The sequence below is a fragment of the Carassius auratus genome, unplaced genomic scaffold (assembly GCF_003368295.1).
Source record: "Carassius auratus strain Wakin unplaced genomic scaffold, ASM336829v1 scaf_tig00215316, whole genome shotgun sequence".
Lineage (NCBI taxonomy): Eukaryota > Metazoa > Chordata > Actinopteri > Cypriniformes > Cyprinidae > Carassius > Carassius auratus.
In genome coordinates, this window is record NW_020528035.1 from 1783255 (window position 1) to 1801594 (window position 18340).

An 18340-nucleotide genomic window follows, 5' to 3' on the forward strand; every position below is an offset into this window, starting at 1 on the left:
CGATATGGTCCCTACACAGTTTTCATTGCTCCCTACTCCCTGAGCAGGGGAAATCCACTGAAGTTTACTTCACTTCGGAACATTCATTCAAGGATTTCCGCTGTGCAGCGTCTTCACACACAAACGAAACTTACTAGGACATAATATACTAGGAAGTAGGACATAATATACCTCTGTAAATAAAAACAATTAAAATTCATGTCTCGTACACTTCATTGCCCTTTGAATGAAACATATACGTTCGCTTCAAACTGGAATCATGGCGGAATATATTGTGATGTCCACTTTGCAGGGCACTTATGTTCAAATAGAGCAAAAATCTGAATCGATTAGAGATATACAAAAAATCTGCAGAGCTGGGGGGGCATGAAAACTGGAATTGAGAAATGCTGTTTTAATGTAACATTTAAGTAAAACCCTACACCTCCCCCAGTTCCACCTGGCTAGATCTGCTGTGGGAACACTCATGGTTTTGTTTGTTAAACTGGTCTCAAATATGAGTGTCATATCAGCCAGCTCAACATGAAAAGAATTACTGAGTGCACCTTAAAATACCACAGTGGAACCGGTGTCCTCTTTAGTCAGTACCTAGCTACAGAGCCAAACAGCTGCAACTAGCACTCAAATCGATGACAGAAACATAACATGATTCCCGACCTTCATAATATATTATGACACAAGCCTTGCAGAGGCATGCAGAAAGGGGTTGAAGTGAATTTTGTTTCAAGCTACTCAATCAAGTCTTTTATTCAAATCAGATGTACTTTCATATGTTTTGTAGCACTCTACACCTAGGAATTCAGAAATATTAAATGTTTCACTATTTTTTTTTCCAACCAGGCAAGTCAATTAAGATTTGTTTCCTTAATTACAAATACTGCCTGACAGGACCGTTTTAATTATGCACTTTTTATTTACCTATGATTTATTTTGCACTAAAACAAAATATGGACAAAATTAAGCTAATAATTCCAGTCGGGAGGAGAAGCAAAATCAAAATAAGTATGTCCATAAGAGTTTTTTCAGAGTACATTGAGGAGAATTATTTAAGAGGATCTAGTATGATATGTTATAGGGTGATATTGCAAAGCATTTTAAAGATACCAAAATTCTGTTAATAAATATACTGTATACTAATGAAGTTTACACCTTGTTTGTACTCAAGGCAAGGATTCAAAATGCAGTGATATTTTTTATACAAGTGTCACAATTTGTGATTTGTGAGCGAGGAACGAGATTTCACAGTAAACACAGTCTTTAATCCAAGTAATAACATGGAATACACATAATCCAACAAGTAGAATGGACAAAAACAAACTGAAAAGACTGGCGCTTAATTGATGAATAATGAAATAAGGATTGGATAAGGAGGGGCAGACAGGTGCGGGGAATCAACTAATAATCAGAAACACCTGGAAACAATGAACAAACATATGGGAGCATATATGAACAAACTAGAATAACAGAGCACATAGGGAGCAAAAACACACAGACAGTCTATGATCCTGACATTATGCCCCTCCCAGAAGGTGCGTCCTCACACCATAGAAACAACAGAAGGAGGGGGGTGGGCACGGGTGGGAACTAAGGAGGAGGTTCCGGAGGAGGACAGATATCCAGGAGGAGGACGACAGATGGAGACCAGGGAGGAGATGATGGAGGGACCCGGAGCAGCATTCCAGCTCGACCCAGGCCACAGCCATGATGTAGATCCACGGTGGAGCCGTTGGAGGGAGGAGCCATATAGGAGGAGCCCGCAATGGCGATGGAGAGCCAACGAGCCAGGGGGATGCTGAGGATCCGTGGCGGGCAGGGTGGAGCCGAGGGCTCTGGCAACCAAGGCAGAGATCTACAGAGGAGGTAGAGTGACTGAGGACCAAGTTGGAGCTGGCGGGAGGAAGGATCCCAACGGAGCCGGTGGGATGGAGTGAAGAGGCGCAGCCAGAGGAGAGGAGTCCAGAGGCGATGGCAGGTCGACGCCCAACCAAGGCTGAAGCTCACCCTCCATACTCAGCTCATACTCAGCCAAACTCCTCTCCGCGCTCACACCATCTGCAAAATTCTCCCTCGTGGTGGGCTCTGTAGCCAGCATTTGGTGAGGATTGCCAGAACTCAGAACAGCCTGGTGTGGGCCCCAAGAGATTTCTGGATGTATTTTCTGGTGAAGGACAGGATCCATGGGAAAACACAATGGAAACAAAATCACAGAGAAAAAAAACGAAAAACAAAACTGGAAAGTAGATATGGAGGTTAATGTTTCGGTTAGTTCTTCTGTCACGATTTGTGATAGCACATAGCGAGGAACGAGGAAATGCAAGAGATTTAATCCAAGGAATAACAGAAATACACACAATCCATCTAGTAGAACGGACAAAAACAAACTGAACAGACTGGGGCTTATAAGGAGGGATAGACAGGTGTGGGGAATCAACTAATAATCAGAATAATCAAAAAACAATGAACAAACACAAATCTAAAGTAATAGAGCACATAGGGAGCAAAAATACAACACAGACAGTCCATGATCCTGACAACAAGAGCAATTGTGATTAATTTAATTGCAGCCTGTTAAAACATCTACTGTAAACCATCGAGGGCAGCTTTGGCTGCATGTCTGTAAACTACACCTGTCAATCAATGGCAGTATCAGAGCTTGTACAAGATTTACAAGATTTTATTTTTAATCAAGACAGGAATTTATTTAAGATCATTCATTATCAGCCTTAAAATAAACCCTGGCTGTGAAAGCAAAACAGTTTATCATGGGCTGGATTAGCATGAACTACATAATTCAAAAGATCATCAGTTCAAAATATATTTTATCTGACACTGACTGCAGATGTTTGAATGGAAACGCATTTACTCCTGGGCTGACATTAGCCGGCCTAGTCATTTGCCTCTCAAGGCCTGGAAAATGTGTGCATGCAGGCAACGAGTGGGAGCGCCACTTCCCCACCCCCTGACTCTCAGATGCTGTGCGGTCCTGAGCGCTGTGTGCACACGGCCACTTGCCTGTAAAACACAGCCACTGTGTGCTTGCATTGATCCCGTTGCACCAGGCTGTCTCCTGAGGATCTGCAGAGCGGGGTAAGATGCATACTGTTGGTTTTCATGTGCTGAGGACGTGTTGTTTAGTTTACAGTGAAGAAACGGGAGCAATTTCTGTGTGAAAACTGATACTTATTGTGGGTATTTTGCATTTGTGAAATCTTGACTTAATAAGTGTTTAGTTAGTTATAAAATGCTTGCTTAACCAGAAGTGGTTCTGTTTTTGAACTGGACTTAGAGTAGTTAGTTTGGTTATACTTTGAGCAACACTCACACCAGTAGAATTGAACTTGTTTTGTGCTACAAATGACCTAAAATCTTGTGGTTTGCTGTTTTCTACTCATTTATGAAATTTTCATTCTTGACAAACCCATAAACTGACAAGGATGGAGGTAATTTAGTATCTAGAGTGAATCTCTGTGATTTTTTTTTGGCATGGGTGTGGGCAACCAACTAGTAGCACCATTGCATCATGACACTGGAAAGCACAACTTGTATTTTCTTCACTAAGTTTAGTTTACCTTAAAAGCAGCTGGCATAAAATGCAACAATCTTGCAGTAACTTTATCTGTAAAATGAACTATCAAAGAGCATTAAACTTAATTAGAAATTGTATTTGTTATTTTTACACATTAAGCCTTTTCAGTTTTGTTTACAGTGTATATCTGCCATAAAGAAGTAAATTAACAAAACTGTAAATTTACCTCAAGGTTAGCAGATAAAGAGGGTGAGATGATGGCAATTTTGTTTTTACTAAGTCACTTGTTGAGACTATTTTCCGGGATACTCTTTTAATATTTCTACTAAATTGTGCTCACTCACTATCCCTCCATTCAACCCCTCATATATCTATTACCCAGGATTCAAAAACAACTGAAGGGTTAAAAATGTTCCAGTGCTTTTTTGCTGTTCCCTGTGCTGTACTCAGAAGCATTAGTTTAATAAATGGATTTGATGGGCTTCTCTCATCTCAGGTCACAATCGCCAAGCACCCCACAAGTATAGTAGCAAGCAGTCCAGTTATTTTAACATCAGGCCTAGAAGCCCTAACCTAGATTTTAAAAAGACAGAGTTGGAACACAGGAAGAGTGAGAGTGCAGCAGCATCAGATATAAAAAATCATCTCTTTTTTCGCTCTGTGTATCTAACTAAATTACATTTTTACATCGCATAACATTGAGTAGTGTGACAGTAGATCAGTTCTTTTAAAGATGTAGAGCAGGCCCAAATGCTGTGTTCCTGGTTTTATTTACACTATCACTTTTAATGGATAATGGTTAATGGTTTAATGGAATTATTTAGTTTAATATTTATATCGTCTAATTGAGGAGCTTTGGCAACTACTATGTATTTTGCAGAAAATAAAAAAATAAATACAGTTAACACTTAAGTTTAGGGACCAATTATCACTATTACAGACCCCATTAAATGTTTTTCAGGTGTTAGCATCAACATGCTAGTCTGAAGTTTAGTCTATAATGCACTGTGCTCCAAAACAGTGACAAAATTAGCATTTACAAGATATTCAAATCTTGCAGTTCATCGCTACTGCAAAAACGGCTTAACAAATTTTTGACATCACATCATACTTCATCTTCTTTTCAAATCTGCTGACCAATCAACTGCTCTCTAGAATCTGAAGCGCCCTCCTCCTGCACTATAACTATACACGCTGAAGTGCTGGCTGAAATCAGTCATTTGTTCGCAGTGTAGTATTTCCTGTAAAGTGAATGCATCATAGTGCACAGTGTAGGTGATAGGGAATGATTCAGACAGTGTAAATATACTTTTGAATGGTGCAAATGAGGTCTGGTTTCACATTGTTTCATGTGAAATACGTCAGCACACATCCAGACTTTGGCAGAAGCGAATGCACAGAGCAGATCATGCGGAGTGCACAGAGTCGGCATTTATTAAACTACACTCCCTCAGTATGATTATGACCACTATTGTGTTTTACTAAGAGTTTCATATTGAATTCAAGGGGTAATCTGTTAGAATGTGGCTGTCAAATGCAGCTTTACCTAGCTCAATATCTCTGGCAAAGGCATACATAACCAAAACACTACTGGCTACTTTACAAAGGGGGCAGGGCTGCTCGATATGCCCTGCTCTTCCTTCCTGTTTCAGTTGAAATTACATCACCACATAGAATAACGATGCGTGTTTCAAGGCAATTCAGGGGACCTTAAACAAGTTGGTTATTAGAATGCATATTCTGTATTATATGCATCTTTCTGCGTATATCATGCAGAAAGACAGAGGAGATGAATTGTTGAATAAAGTAGTTATTTTTTCATGTTTTATTCATGTACAAAATGTATTCTCCTCGCTTCATAACGTTACAGTTTTCATTTTGGGGTGGAGTATCCCTTTAATCCTACCCAATACCTTAATTTACCAACTACCTTACTAACTATTAATAAGCAATAATTAGTCAATGTTAGAAGTTAGAAAAAAGTTAATAGTTAGTTAACAGCCAGAATTGGACCTTAAAATAAAGTGTGACCAAAATATATAAATAGTGCCTGTAGCTTGGCCAACACTGATGCAATCAACATTCGTTCTCAACATGAAACACTTTGTGACTGAAGGAAGCAGATTATGAGGCCCTGATTGTTTGCTGGTAAAATACAGCAATCCACTGTTCTGCAGTGTCAGTTAATGGGTGGTCATAAATGTAATCTTGGTAAGACAAGTGTTTGACAGCATTAATTATTCATTGTGTTCTGAGACTGTAATCCACCCATAACATCCAAGCATAGTACAATAAACAGGTCTATTCTCCTGGGCATCTTTTTACAGTTCACTCAGCCTTTAGTGCTCTGATATATTACAGCTGGCTCTGTTTTTATGTATTTATTTATTTATTTTTCTTCCTTGGGTTGTGTTTTCAGGAAAGTGTGTGGTTATTGGATTCTGTGGCCCTTGTCAGCAAATTTGCTGGGTTTATGGTTGTCATCTGTATTGTTGTGGCAGTCTTCTCTGCTCCACTTGAAATGTTCTGAAAACTATTTTGCACCATTTGATCCTATAGGCTTGGAAAGTTTGTAGTTCTGGGGAATACTACTACTCATATTAAATAATATACTCCCTAAGACACACTTAAGTTAATTCCCAAAACCTAAAGAGATACATTGCTGTTTGCTGTATACTGCGTACACAGTCAACATCTAAACTGAAGCTCTAAGAAGCTTCTAGGTGACTGACTTTTTGTGTTAGCACATATTCCAGTAAGCATAAATATAGCATGCACAAATGTTTGGGTAAAATTTGAGATTCTGGGATTGACATTTTCATGATAGTTAGATGCAATAGACTCCACTGTTAAAACGTACTGTTTCTTAGATGTAAAATGAATCACAAATAATGCCAGGTCACCACCATGTGCACAGCCTGTTTGAAGCACCAGTGTATTTACAGTATTGTTCAAAATAATAGCAGTACAATGTGACTAACCAGAATAATCAAGGTTTTTCGTATATTTTTTTATTGCTACGTGGCAAACAAGTTACCAGTAGGTTCAGTAGATTCTCAGAAAACAAATGAGACCCAGCATTCATGATATGCACGCTCTTAAGGCTGTGCAATTGGGCAATTAGTTGAATTAGTTGAAAGGGGTGTGTTCAAAAAAATAGCAGTGTGGCATTCAATCACTGAGGTCATCAATTTTGTGAAGAAACAGGTGTGAATCAGGTGGCCCCTATTTAAGGATGAAGCCAACACTTGTTGAACATGCATTTGAAAGCTGAGGAAAATGGGTCGTTCAAGACATTGTTCAGAAGAACAGCGTACTTTGATTAAAAAGTTGATTAGAGAGGGGAAAACCTATAAAGAGGTGCAAAAAATGATAGGCTGTTCAGCTAAAATGATCTCCAATGCCTTAAAATGGAGAGCAAAACCAGAGAGACGTGGAAGAAAACAGAAGACAACCATCAAAATGGATAGAAGAATAACCAGAATGGCAAAGGCTCAGCCAATGATCACCTCCAGGATGATCAAAGACAGTCTGGAGTTACCTGTAAGTACTGTGACAGTTAGAAGACGTCTGTGTGAAGCTAATCTATTTTCAAGAATCCCCCGCAAAGTCCCTCTGTTAAAAAAAAGGCATGTGCAGAAGAGGTTACAATTTGCCAAAGAACACATCAACTGGCCTAAAGAGAAATGGAGGAACATTTTGTGGACTGATGAGAGTAAAATTGTTCTTTTTGGGTCCAAGGGCCACAGGCAGTTTGTGAGACGACCCCCAAACTCTGAATTCAAGCCACAGTACACAGTGAAGACAGTGAAGCATGGAGGTGCAAGCATCATGATATGGGCATGTTTCTCCTACTATGGTGTTGGGCCTATTTATCGCATACCAGGGATCATGGATCAGTTTGCATATGTTAAAATACTTGAAGAGGTCATGTTGCCCTATGCTGAAGAGGACATGCCCTTGAAATGGTTGTTTCAACAAGACAATGACCCAAAACACACTAGTAAACGGGCAAAGTCTTGGTTCCAAACCAACAAAATTAATGTTATGGAGTGGCCAGCCCAATCTCCAGACCTTAATCCAATTGAGAACTTGTGGGGTGATATCAAAAATGCTGTTTCTGAAGCAAAACCAAGAAATGTGAATGAATTGTGGAATGTTGTTAAAGAATCATGGAGTGGAATAACAGCTGAGAGGTGCCACAAGTTGGTTGACTCCATGCCACACAGATGTCAAGCAGTTTTAAAAAACTGTGGTCATACAACTAAATATTAGTTTAGTGATTCACAGGATTGCTAAATCCCAGAAAAAAAAAATGTTTGTACAAAATAGTTTTGAGTTTGTACAGTCAAAGGTAGACACTGCTATTTTTTTGAACACACCCCTTTCAACTAATTGCCCAATTGCACAGCCTTAAGAGCATGCATATCATGAATGCTGGGTCTTGTTTGTTTTCTGACAATCTACTGAACCTACTGGTAACTTGTTTGCCACGTAGCAATAAAAAATATACTAAAAACCTTGATTATTCTGGTTAGTCACATTGTACTGCTATTATTTTGAACAATACTGTATTACAGCAGTATTCTTGAATAAGAATCTGTCAACTTATCTTGATTTGTAAATTTCCCTGCATACGACCCAAGATGCTGGGATATGCTCCGGAACCCTGTGCCCCTACAGCGAACAAGTGGTTCAGAAAATTGGATGGATGGATTTGTCAATTTTATCCCACTCTTCCTTGTGAAAGAGCTCCAGATCGATTAAATCACTTGTCTACACCCCTCTTCAAGTCATTCCAATAGTTGTTTGATTGGATTTGGGCCTGGATTCTTACTCATCCATGGCAAAACATATTTCGGTAACACTTTATAATAACTTTTATTAATAAATAATTAACAAACATTATATAATGCTTAATGGATCATTAGTTAATATATATTCAAAGAGTTAGAAACATGAGATAATTTGCTTGTTAATGTTTGCTAATAAACATATTAAATATTAGATAATGTTAATTTAAGTTAAAATGCTTACAAATGCCATTAAACTTTCAAATCCATATGATCAAGCACTTATTGAAAATCTACAAATTATTTGAACAGATGTTTTAAAATGATTAAAAGCTTGTGTTAATGCACAACACACTAGCTGCTATTGAGGTCTGAAAGGGGTACAGTTAGGGACAGGTTTGGTGGTATGGGTAGGTTTAAGGGTTGGTTAAGGGGTCAGAAGTGTACAGGGGTCAGTTTGATTATTATAAGGGAGCACGGTTCAATCAGTTTATATTACATAGTTTTGATAAATGAGCAAGTATTTTCTTAAAAAAATATATGTTTTCTCCTGTTTATTTATGGTTCAAAGAATATCATGTTTAATGATATACTGAAGAGTAGTATACTAATGTGAGTGAGGCAATAAAAACATTTCTTGCACCAAAATTACAATGTGTTGTGTCTTTAGCAAGCATTTAGCCAAACTTAACCAGCCACCTTGTTACATTAGTTAAAAATCCAATGGCCATAAATATATTAATTGATTAGTAATTTAATGAGGGTTCTAAGGCATGGAGATCCATTTGCAGCTCTTATTAAAGAGCAGTGTCAAACAGGCGAAAATCAGATAATAGCAAGTGGGTTGTCAGATATAAATCCAAACTAATAAACGGGTTACCAGACAGATGTCGGGGCAGGTGGCAGAGATTTACAGAATATCAATAACAGTCTGGGGTAGTTAAGAGAGAATCAGGATACAGGGGAATAATGCTCAGCTGTGTTAGCCAGGGCAAAACAAGACCTTGCAGTGTCTGTGAGTCTGGTGTCTGCTTAATTAGGTCACTGAGAAGGGAAACACCAGTCTCAGGTATAGGGTGTTATGAGAAATGCAGTTCTTAACCTTGTCAGTAACCTTCTCAGTCTATGAGGTACTGTAACACCCTGCCTTGATGTCAGGAATCTAAGATCTCCCTTACTCGATAAACCTCCCGCCTTCCACTGCAATGGGATGGGTACTCTCCTTGGCGTCCTTCTCCTGGTCCCCCTCCCCTCTCGGGCCACCGGCGGGCTTGAGCAGAGAGATATGAAAAGTTGGTGAGATACGATAACTGGCAGGGAGAGCTAATTGATAAGAAATTGGTCTGATTTGACAAGTTATTGTAAAATGATCCACATACCTGGGGCTGAGCTTTTTGTATGGGAGACGAAGAGGAAGGACAGTCAAACTAACTGAACCGGAGCGTAGGGGGGACCTGGTCTCCGATGGTGATTGGCCTATTCTCTAACTCACTCTCTGGTGCACGGCGTGTTGTAGGGGAACATGGGAGGAGGTCCAGGTCTCCTCACAACGACATAGCCAGTCGTTAACAGGGGGCAGTTCAGAGGGCTCCCTTGACCAGGGAAAAATCAGGAGCTGGAAACCAAGCATGCACTGGAAGGGAATTAGGCCAGTGTATGGTTTATGAGGCATGAGGCAGCATGCCTTGGAGAAGCAGTCAATGACTGTAAGTATGGTAGTATGATTTCTGGAGCAGGGAAAATCGGTTATGAAATCTATGGCAAAATGGGACCAGGGACGTTGAGGTATGGGTAATGACTGAAGTTAACCAGCTAGGCATTGATGAGAGGATTTGGTGATGTTGCAGGTAACACAGTGCTGGATGAAAGTGGTAATATCCATCTGCAGGGATGGCCACCAGAACCGGTTTAACACTAGATGATCTCTGGCAGTGATAGGGGACTCGTGGATCCTCTGTATGACTCGTTGCCGAATCTCCGTCATTATGTCCCATTGTACCAGAGCGAGGATTAGTGTTGCAGGGATGACAGGCTCATTGGGTGTGTTGGAAGAAGAATCAGAGTCAAACTGTCTTGAGAGAGCATCGTCCTTTCCATTCTCTTTACCAGGAAAGTAAGTTACACTGAAGTCGAACCTTGAGAAAAACAGAGACCATTTTGCCCGCCGGGGATTGAGTCGTTTAGTTGATTTGATGTATTTCAATTTCGATGGTCCATGAGTACTTTGAATTGGAGTTTGGTGCCCTCTAGCCATTGTCTCCATTCAACAAAAGCTGCTTCCATGGGTAGCAGCTCTCGGTCTCCAACATCATCATTTCTCTCTGCGGCATCAAGTTTCCTGGAATAAAAGGCACAAGCATTAAGCTTGAGGGGATTGCCCTGGTATTGTGACAGGATGGCTCCGATACCTGTATTGGATGCATTGACCTCCACAGTAAATTTGAGCTCGGGATCAGGATGATGAAAAATTGGTGCAGTGGTGAATCACTCCTTCAGTTGTTGGAAGGCCTCTGTTGCTGCTGTGGACCAGATGAGATGATGCTTGCCTCCCCTGAGCGATGATGTCAATGGTGTGGCTATAGTGCTGAAGTTGCGTATAAACCGCTTGTAGAAGTTAGCAAACCAAAGGAAACCCTGCTTCAAACCCATCTTTGACACCTTAGGTGGAGGCCAGCTGAAAAAAGATTAAATCTTTTTATCATCCATCGCCACCCCGTCTGCACTGATGATGTACCCCAGGAATTAAGTTAGGATTTGATGAAACTTGCACTTCTCAATCTTTGCATACGTCGGTGCCCACTCACAATCCTCCCAAGGCAGCGAGGCCCGCTCACGGTCCCCCCGAGGTAGCAGTGTTCACTAACGATCTTTCCGAGGCAGCAATGTCCTCTCACCAGGCTCCTGAGGTGGCGGGGTCTGCCATTGCCTGTTTCAAGGTGGCAGCTCCACACACACCACAGTGGTGGCTTCTGGTTCTGCCCTGGGTCCCCATCCTGCCGGCTCTGCCTCAGTCCCCAGACCACTCTGCCATCCTCCTGGTTGGTTGTTTAGGAATGTCTGGATGCCGTTCCTTAGAGGAGGGGTCCTGTCATGAGTCCAGACCTGATGTTTCTCCCTCTCACCACCAGAGGTCACCATTTACCATCCTCCCGACTACTTTACCTTAACTCCACTCACCTGCTCACCTAATCACACACACACAGCTGTTGCCCATACTGACGGTGATTTACACTCCTTCCCCATGCCACTTCGGCTGGATTATTAGTTGTTGTATGTTGACTAATGCAAGCACTAAGTGGCCTATGTTGTCGTATTCCTGTTTTTCTTCTGTTTTAGGATTTACATTGCTCTGATATTTTTTACACTTTGGGGTGCATTCAGTTGTGTTTAATTTTATGATTTATGAATAAAGACCTGCATTTGGACCCAGGGCCTTGTTTACATGGTGTGTTAATTTAATGAGCCATGTCACACACAGGCTAACCAGGTTTAACAAGGGACAGGTGGAGATGATTAGTTGTCATGGTGACTAACAAGGGTAACAAAATGTATTAATAGGCATTAGTTCCTTTAATGGTTTTTTAAGAGGCTATAGTTCCTATAATAATATAATAGATCCACTAACACTTTAGAATAGGGAACATTTATTCAGTTCTAATCTATGACTTTTAACCTCAATAAATTCTTAATTTGCTGCGTATTAATAGTTAGCAAGGCAGTTGTTAAGTTTAGGTATTTGGTAGGATTAGGGATGTACTGTAGAATAAGGTCATGTAGAATAAGGCATTAATATGTGCTTAATTATTACTAATAAATGGCTAATATTCTAGTAATATGCATGCTAATAAGCAACTAGTTAAGCGACCCTAAAATAAAGAGTTACTATAGATGGTATAATGGGCATACTTGCACTCTTTGTATGTTTTATAATGGATTGAATGCTACACCTGCTTATCATTTGTCATAAACATCCTTTTGTTATTAAAAATACCACGAGTTGCTTAAAAAACATACAGAAAATATATTGTCATAATCATTTGTCTTTTTGCTTTCATATTTCATGAGTAGAAAAATGTTTCTCTCATTTATTTATTTTCATACGGAAGTGCAGAGATAACTGACTGACAGATCTGAATGTGCTCTGATTTATAACACTCGTGCATGTGGAAGAAAATGGACTGTGCTCTTCAGGTCACATTAGAGAATTAATAGAAATTATATTTTGTATTAAGAACATGTTAGAAAAAAAAAATCTGTTTTCAGATACCAATATAACAAGAACTCAAGCATTCATCTCTTCTTTCGTCTGGGATGCTCTTCTTAGCTGTTTGTTTACACTGGTTTAGGAAACAACTCTTGCCACTCTCCACTCTTGCTCTTTTGTGCAACAGCAACTGCTCCAGGCACATGATCTACAGTAAGATCAAGGCTGTGTTTCCCAAAAGCATTGTATGCTTAAGTACATCATAGACCCAGTCGAGCTACGATCAACTTGAGCTTATGATGCTTCTAGGAAATGCAGCCCAAATCTAATTGACCCTTCGCAAAGGGCTTGCTTGACAGGTGATCTGACCAATCATAACAACAAATCTGCCATTTTGTCCAACAAACCAGACAGGCTCTGTGACAAACAAATCATACTGGAGACTTTGGTGAACATAAAGGTAGGGCAGGTGATTTCAGAAAGGCTATCTTTGAAAGCAAGACCACTCCACCCTTTGTGCGTAATCACTCTGCAAAGCCATGCCTCCTTCAAAATACATGAATATACTCCTTCAGAGCAGAGATTAACCAATGACATGATGAGAGATACTGTTGGTTGAGGGTTGAATACAGCGCTGACAGATAACTTTGTTTCATTCACTACTGAATAAACATTACAGTACAAAGTACATAATATTACAATAATAGCACCTTTCACTCTTGCCATAACACGCTGATGATGTACATGTCTGTGCGAACAGAGTGTGCATAGGTATGCAAATACATGTTGACAGGCAGGTAGAACAGTCTATTGTAATGTTTGGACTGAACATTTTGATTTGATGAACATTTCATGGTCCTACGCTTTCCATAAACATTACAAATACATATACTGTAGATCATTTTAGATCACTTAATTTAGTGATTACTATTGGGATGTGTAGAGACATTCAACCAAAGTCTTTGAACCAAATCACACCCTGCCTTTAAACTTACACTTGTTTGTCACCCATTTTTGTGGTTTAAATAAAATACAATCTGATGTTCATTCATGTATATTTCTTACTTTATGTAAATTTATACTTCAGGGTTGTTGAATGCTTGAATCTGATGGGCTGATGAACATTCTGAGGTGTGCAATTATTTTCAGGCAAACGCATGGCGAACGTAGTTCTAGGCAGCTCTCTTGACCGCATTACAGTTCCATACCACTTCGCATAGTTAACTGTAATAACGGAAATTAGAATACAGTACCTACTGTACACAGCACACAGGACTAACAAAAACAACAACAGACAGAGGTAGCCTAATTCACACAAGCTCTCTCTCTTTCTTTCTCTTTCTCTTTCTCTGTGTGTTTCTGTCTCTCTCACTCTCTTTTTAAGAACTTCATTAATAACTGCATTAGAATGCTATGGCTCAAGCCTCCATTACCAGCTTTAAAATTATGTTTTGGAACTAGAAAAAGAGGTGTTGGATGAGATGCGGAAGAAATAATCACAATAGTGTTTTAAGAAAAAAAAAAACTTGACGGATCCCTTTAAATACTGCATATGATCTGATCGATGTCTTGAGGTGTGGTAACCATAGTGTAAACGGAATAATTGACTCCAGGCCGTTGAATTATTCAAAAAATAATGCACACCCGAGGTGTAATGGCCACAACTCACCATATCGGGTGTGCATTATTTTTTTAATAATTCAACAGCCCGTCGTTAATTATTCCTTACATTAAAAGGCCATCGTATCATCATCGTAGTTGAGTATCAGCTTGACCTTGTTTTCTAAAAGAGTGGCTACTTCAGAACCCCATCCCTAACCCTAACCAACAGCTTTAGCTTTCTGATAAAATAGCCCAAGAGAACAAAGCTACTTTTTTTTAAAAATATTAAATACTTTTGACGAACCACAGTGTTTTTTCTTTTTGTTTTTTAATTAGGTGGCCAGTGTTACAGACTCTTTCAGAATAATTGTAAAAGTGCAAACAAGCTATATTTTGTCTAAGGGACTAATGATTAGTTATATTGCATGTTGATTTTGGGACAATTTTTGTAGCCACAGTGAAATTGCTTGTAATGTATGCAATCTGTAAATTGTTGCTAAAGATGGTGTCCTTAAAAAAGTCCTAAAGTCCTAGATGTGTCCAGTTCTAAAGACATGTTAGCAATACAAGCCCTTAATTAAAATGTTAGGCACACAGGCCCTTAAAATAGTCTTCTCTCTAACTGCAGACTGATCTGCAGTAAGAAAGAAGGAAAACTACTGAATTAAAAATATTTTTTTTTTTTTTTTTTTTTTTTTTTTTTTTTTTTTACCTGTTTGTTTAATATTATTTAATGTGTAATTCCTGGTTCAGGAACATTGGTCTGTGGCTGGATGAAGCGACCAGCAGCAGCTGGGAAATATTGGAACACAAGTCTCTTGGTCCCTGAGGCAGCCAGATGCAGCCCATATCTGAGCTGAAGAACTGGCTGATAGTTGTCCAGGAACACATTTCTGGAATTGTATCTCCCCAGTTACTCTGTTTTATGGTGGAGGCTGTGTGAATTTGCTAATCTTTTGTCCTCTCAGTGGAATTGTTTGATGACTTATTTTCAGAGTCCTGTTTCATAAACCCCATTTCATGTAAAATGATGTGACCATTTTATTAAAGTGTCAGTCAAAGCATCACAACATGAGTTCAGATGCATATTTCTTATGTGATGGGACATACAGTTATGGTTATTTAAAACCCTCTGGGGTCTAAGGGTGTTTTGGGAGCCTGGAGAGGTTTTGACATGCCCTGATATTTGTGTTTTTTCAGTTGATTATAAATATACATGGTTAAAGCCTGAAAACACTGTATCCGGGACAAACTGGGTTACAATAAAACGTAAATAGCATGTATGTACATGATTGTGTTTTTGATAAAACAATGTTTATGTGTGGTTATAAAAAAAAAAAAAAAAAAAAATTGAAATAAGCCCATAAAACAAATACAGAACATTTGTTCACAAGACTTTTGAGAACTGGATCTTGTAGCCTAGAATGTTTGTTTCAAAATTATGTGAAAATCATCTTGTTTACTCACTCAAAGAAAACAATAAATTGATTAAAAACATCCAAAAATGAAAATCTGTCATCCATACATCACTGTCCACTTACGTTGTTTGCAATTCCTAACATTTCCTTTTGTGAAAATGAGAAAAATGATACAGAGCTGGAATAACATTCAGTAAATTTCCATTTGGGGAAACTTTTCAATAAAAAATTGTAATGCCTCTCAAGAATGACATCATCATCACCAGCTATATGGAGCTTTAGTCTAAGGCTGAGACTGATGGTCTCCGGCCACTTTATTAAGTTGAAATGATGGATCGAACAGGATGACTTATATTGATTTTGGTGCTGGACTGAGAAGCCACTGAGTTTAATCATTCCTCACACAATAACAGCAGCTTCCTCCTAGGTTTAGTTTCTTATCTGTCTGAAAGTGAGGCATAAATGCTATCACCCACGCTAAACTTCACCCATGAGCTGTGAACACATAATCTTTAATATGTGTTTACACCTGTTACACTGTGGTACCAAAAATAATTGATTGATTGATTAAAATGTACTTTTTATCTCAGAATTGTGTTTTCACCTCAGAATTGTAACTTTTTTCCAATAGAATTATGAGTTAAAATACTTTAGTTCTAAGAGAAAAGGCCAGAATTATGTGAACCATATATATACTTAACATTCTGGCCTTTTCACTTAGAACTGCAATATGTAATCTTTGGTACACACACACACACACACAAATGCATGAAGAAATGAACTAAAAATGAATTATATTTTATTGAAAATGTGAGTAGTAAGTAATTTTAATGTAATGAAAGTAATGATCTTGTGTCAATTAGCATTGTTATGACAGCATCCTTCTGTGACAAAGGTATAAATCAGTGCACAGTTGGGGTCTTAAGATGTCTTTTATTAACAAAATGGATCATACCCATGTCTCTAATCACTTCTGGCAGTACTTGAAATGTTAATAAGACACACAAACAAATAAGAGCTTTTCTCTTTCTCTTACCACAGAGAAAAAAAATCCTGGCTTCTCTAAGTTTCCCTGCACTACAAACTAAATAAGTCAACTTGACCGAACATTTGCATGCTACAATATTAATCTTTGTCCCTCTCTGTCTGTGTCTCAGCAGAAATGTGATTGTCTTCTGAGTCTGGAAGCAAATTCCCTGGAGCAAAAATCAAGAGTGTGTCAGTGTTTGAGCGAGAACATCAAAAAACAGCTGCAGCTGTATACAAGACAGACTTTCTGCCCACCTCAGCAGGTACAGTACATGCTTGCTTTTTCTCTGGATTTACTTATGACTCAACAATATGGGCCTGAAAGAACATTTGTCATTCAGAATATTGTTGTCATGTAAGCTTCTCAGGTATTGGCTACATACTTATTAGGTCATCTGGTTAAGTATGCAGGTTTCAGCAACATACTGTACTCATTAAGTCATTGGGTAAGGGTTAACATTCTTGTTGCTTAAGGCACTGAGATTATCACTGTAATTTTGTGGTGGGGGATAATGTCATATATTGTGTTGGGGAAGTCATGGCCTAAATGGTTAGAGTCGGACTTGTAACACAAAGTTTGCGGGTTCGAGTCTCATACTGGCAGAGATTGTCGGTGGGGGGAGTGAATGTACAGAGCTCTCTCCCACCTACAATACCAAGACTGAGGTGCCCCTGAGTAAGGCACTGAACCCCCAATTGCTCCACGGGTGCCGCAGCAAAAATGGCTGCCCACTGCTCTGGGTGTGTGTTCACTGCTGTGTGTGTGCACTTTGGATGGGATATATGCGGAGCACTAATTAGGAGTATGGGTCATCATACCTGGCCACATGTCACACGCTTTTTTCGCTTTTTTTTCACTTTCACTTTCTTATGGTTTGACAATATTATCTTTGACAATAATAGTGCTGACAGAAATAAATGTATCGTTAGTTCTGGGAGGTCACGTGAGTCACACAGGCATCAGCTGACTCTCAGCTAATCTATGTCTATCACAAGATGCATATATAAGATCCTTCACCTATCGCAAGACACATATATAATTATATATACAGAATTATATTACATATAATTATCAAATAATTTTACAAATTACTTCTCCCAAAATGTAATTGAGTTAGTAACTCAGTTACCACATTGTAAAAGTAATTAGTTACTCAGCAAAGTAACTGTGACATTATTTTTTATGTTCTATAACGCTATTACGTCCTATAACATCTTTAATATAAAAGATGTTTATATTAACTGATTGAAGAATAAAAACACTAAGTATTTTAGAAAATGTTGTATTTATTTGAACTCAGTAGTTTGCAGCTTGCCATATGATATGCATAGAAATAAAAACATATAAAAATTAAATATTACATAATATTAGTACAAAATTAAGACAAACAAAATTAAATTTGGGTAAAAAGAAACAAAGGGAAACCTCGTCAATAGTGCAAATCTCTGTAACTGTTGTAGCAACAATGAGTTTTACAGAATAATTAACTCAAATGATATATAGGGAATTTGAATAATTAATCACGAATATGATTAATATTTATATCTCATATGACAGTTACAATAAATTGTATTGATTATGAAAAATAGCTCAATTGTCTATACCAATAACTAATTACAGGGCACTGTAACTTACTCATTAATATGTCAATATTCCATTATTCATATCAATTATTGTGATATCTCTTACTGTAAATTACTGCAAATCAAACTTTTCAAATCAATTTTCAATAAAGTTATCACTTCTTATAATTCAAGGAAAAATATT

At 38.5% G+C, this 18340-nt stretch overlaps 1 protein-coding gene across 1 annotated transcript in view; it reads left to right on the forward strand.

Moving 5' to 3' along the window:
- rgs3a (regulator of G protein signaling 3a) overlaps positions 1–18340 on the forward strand; it is a 170523-nt gene that overhangs the window by 58302 nt on the left and 93881 nt on the right. The window contains exon 11 of the mRNA XM_026259999.1: positions 16704–16835. Within this exon, the coding sequence (XP_026115784.1) occupies positions 16704–16835 (132 nt within the window). The remainder of the gene's footprint in view (positions 1–16703; positions 16836–18340) is intronic.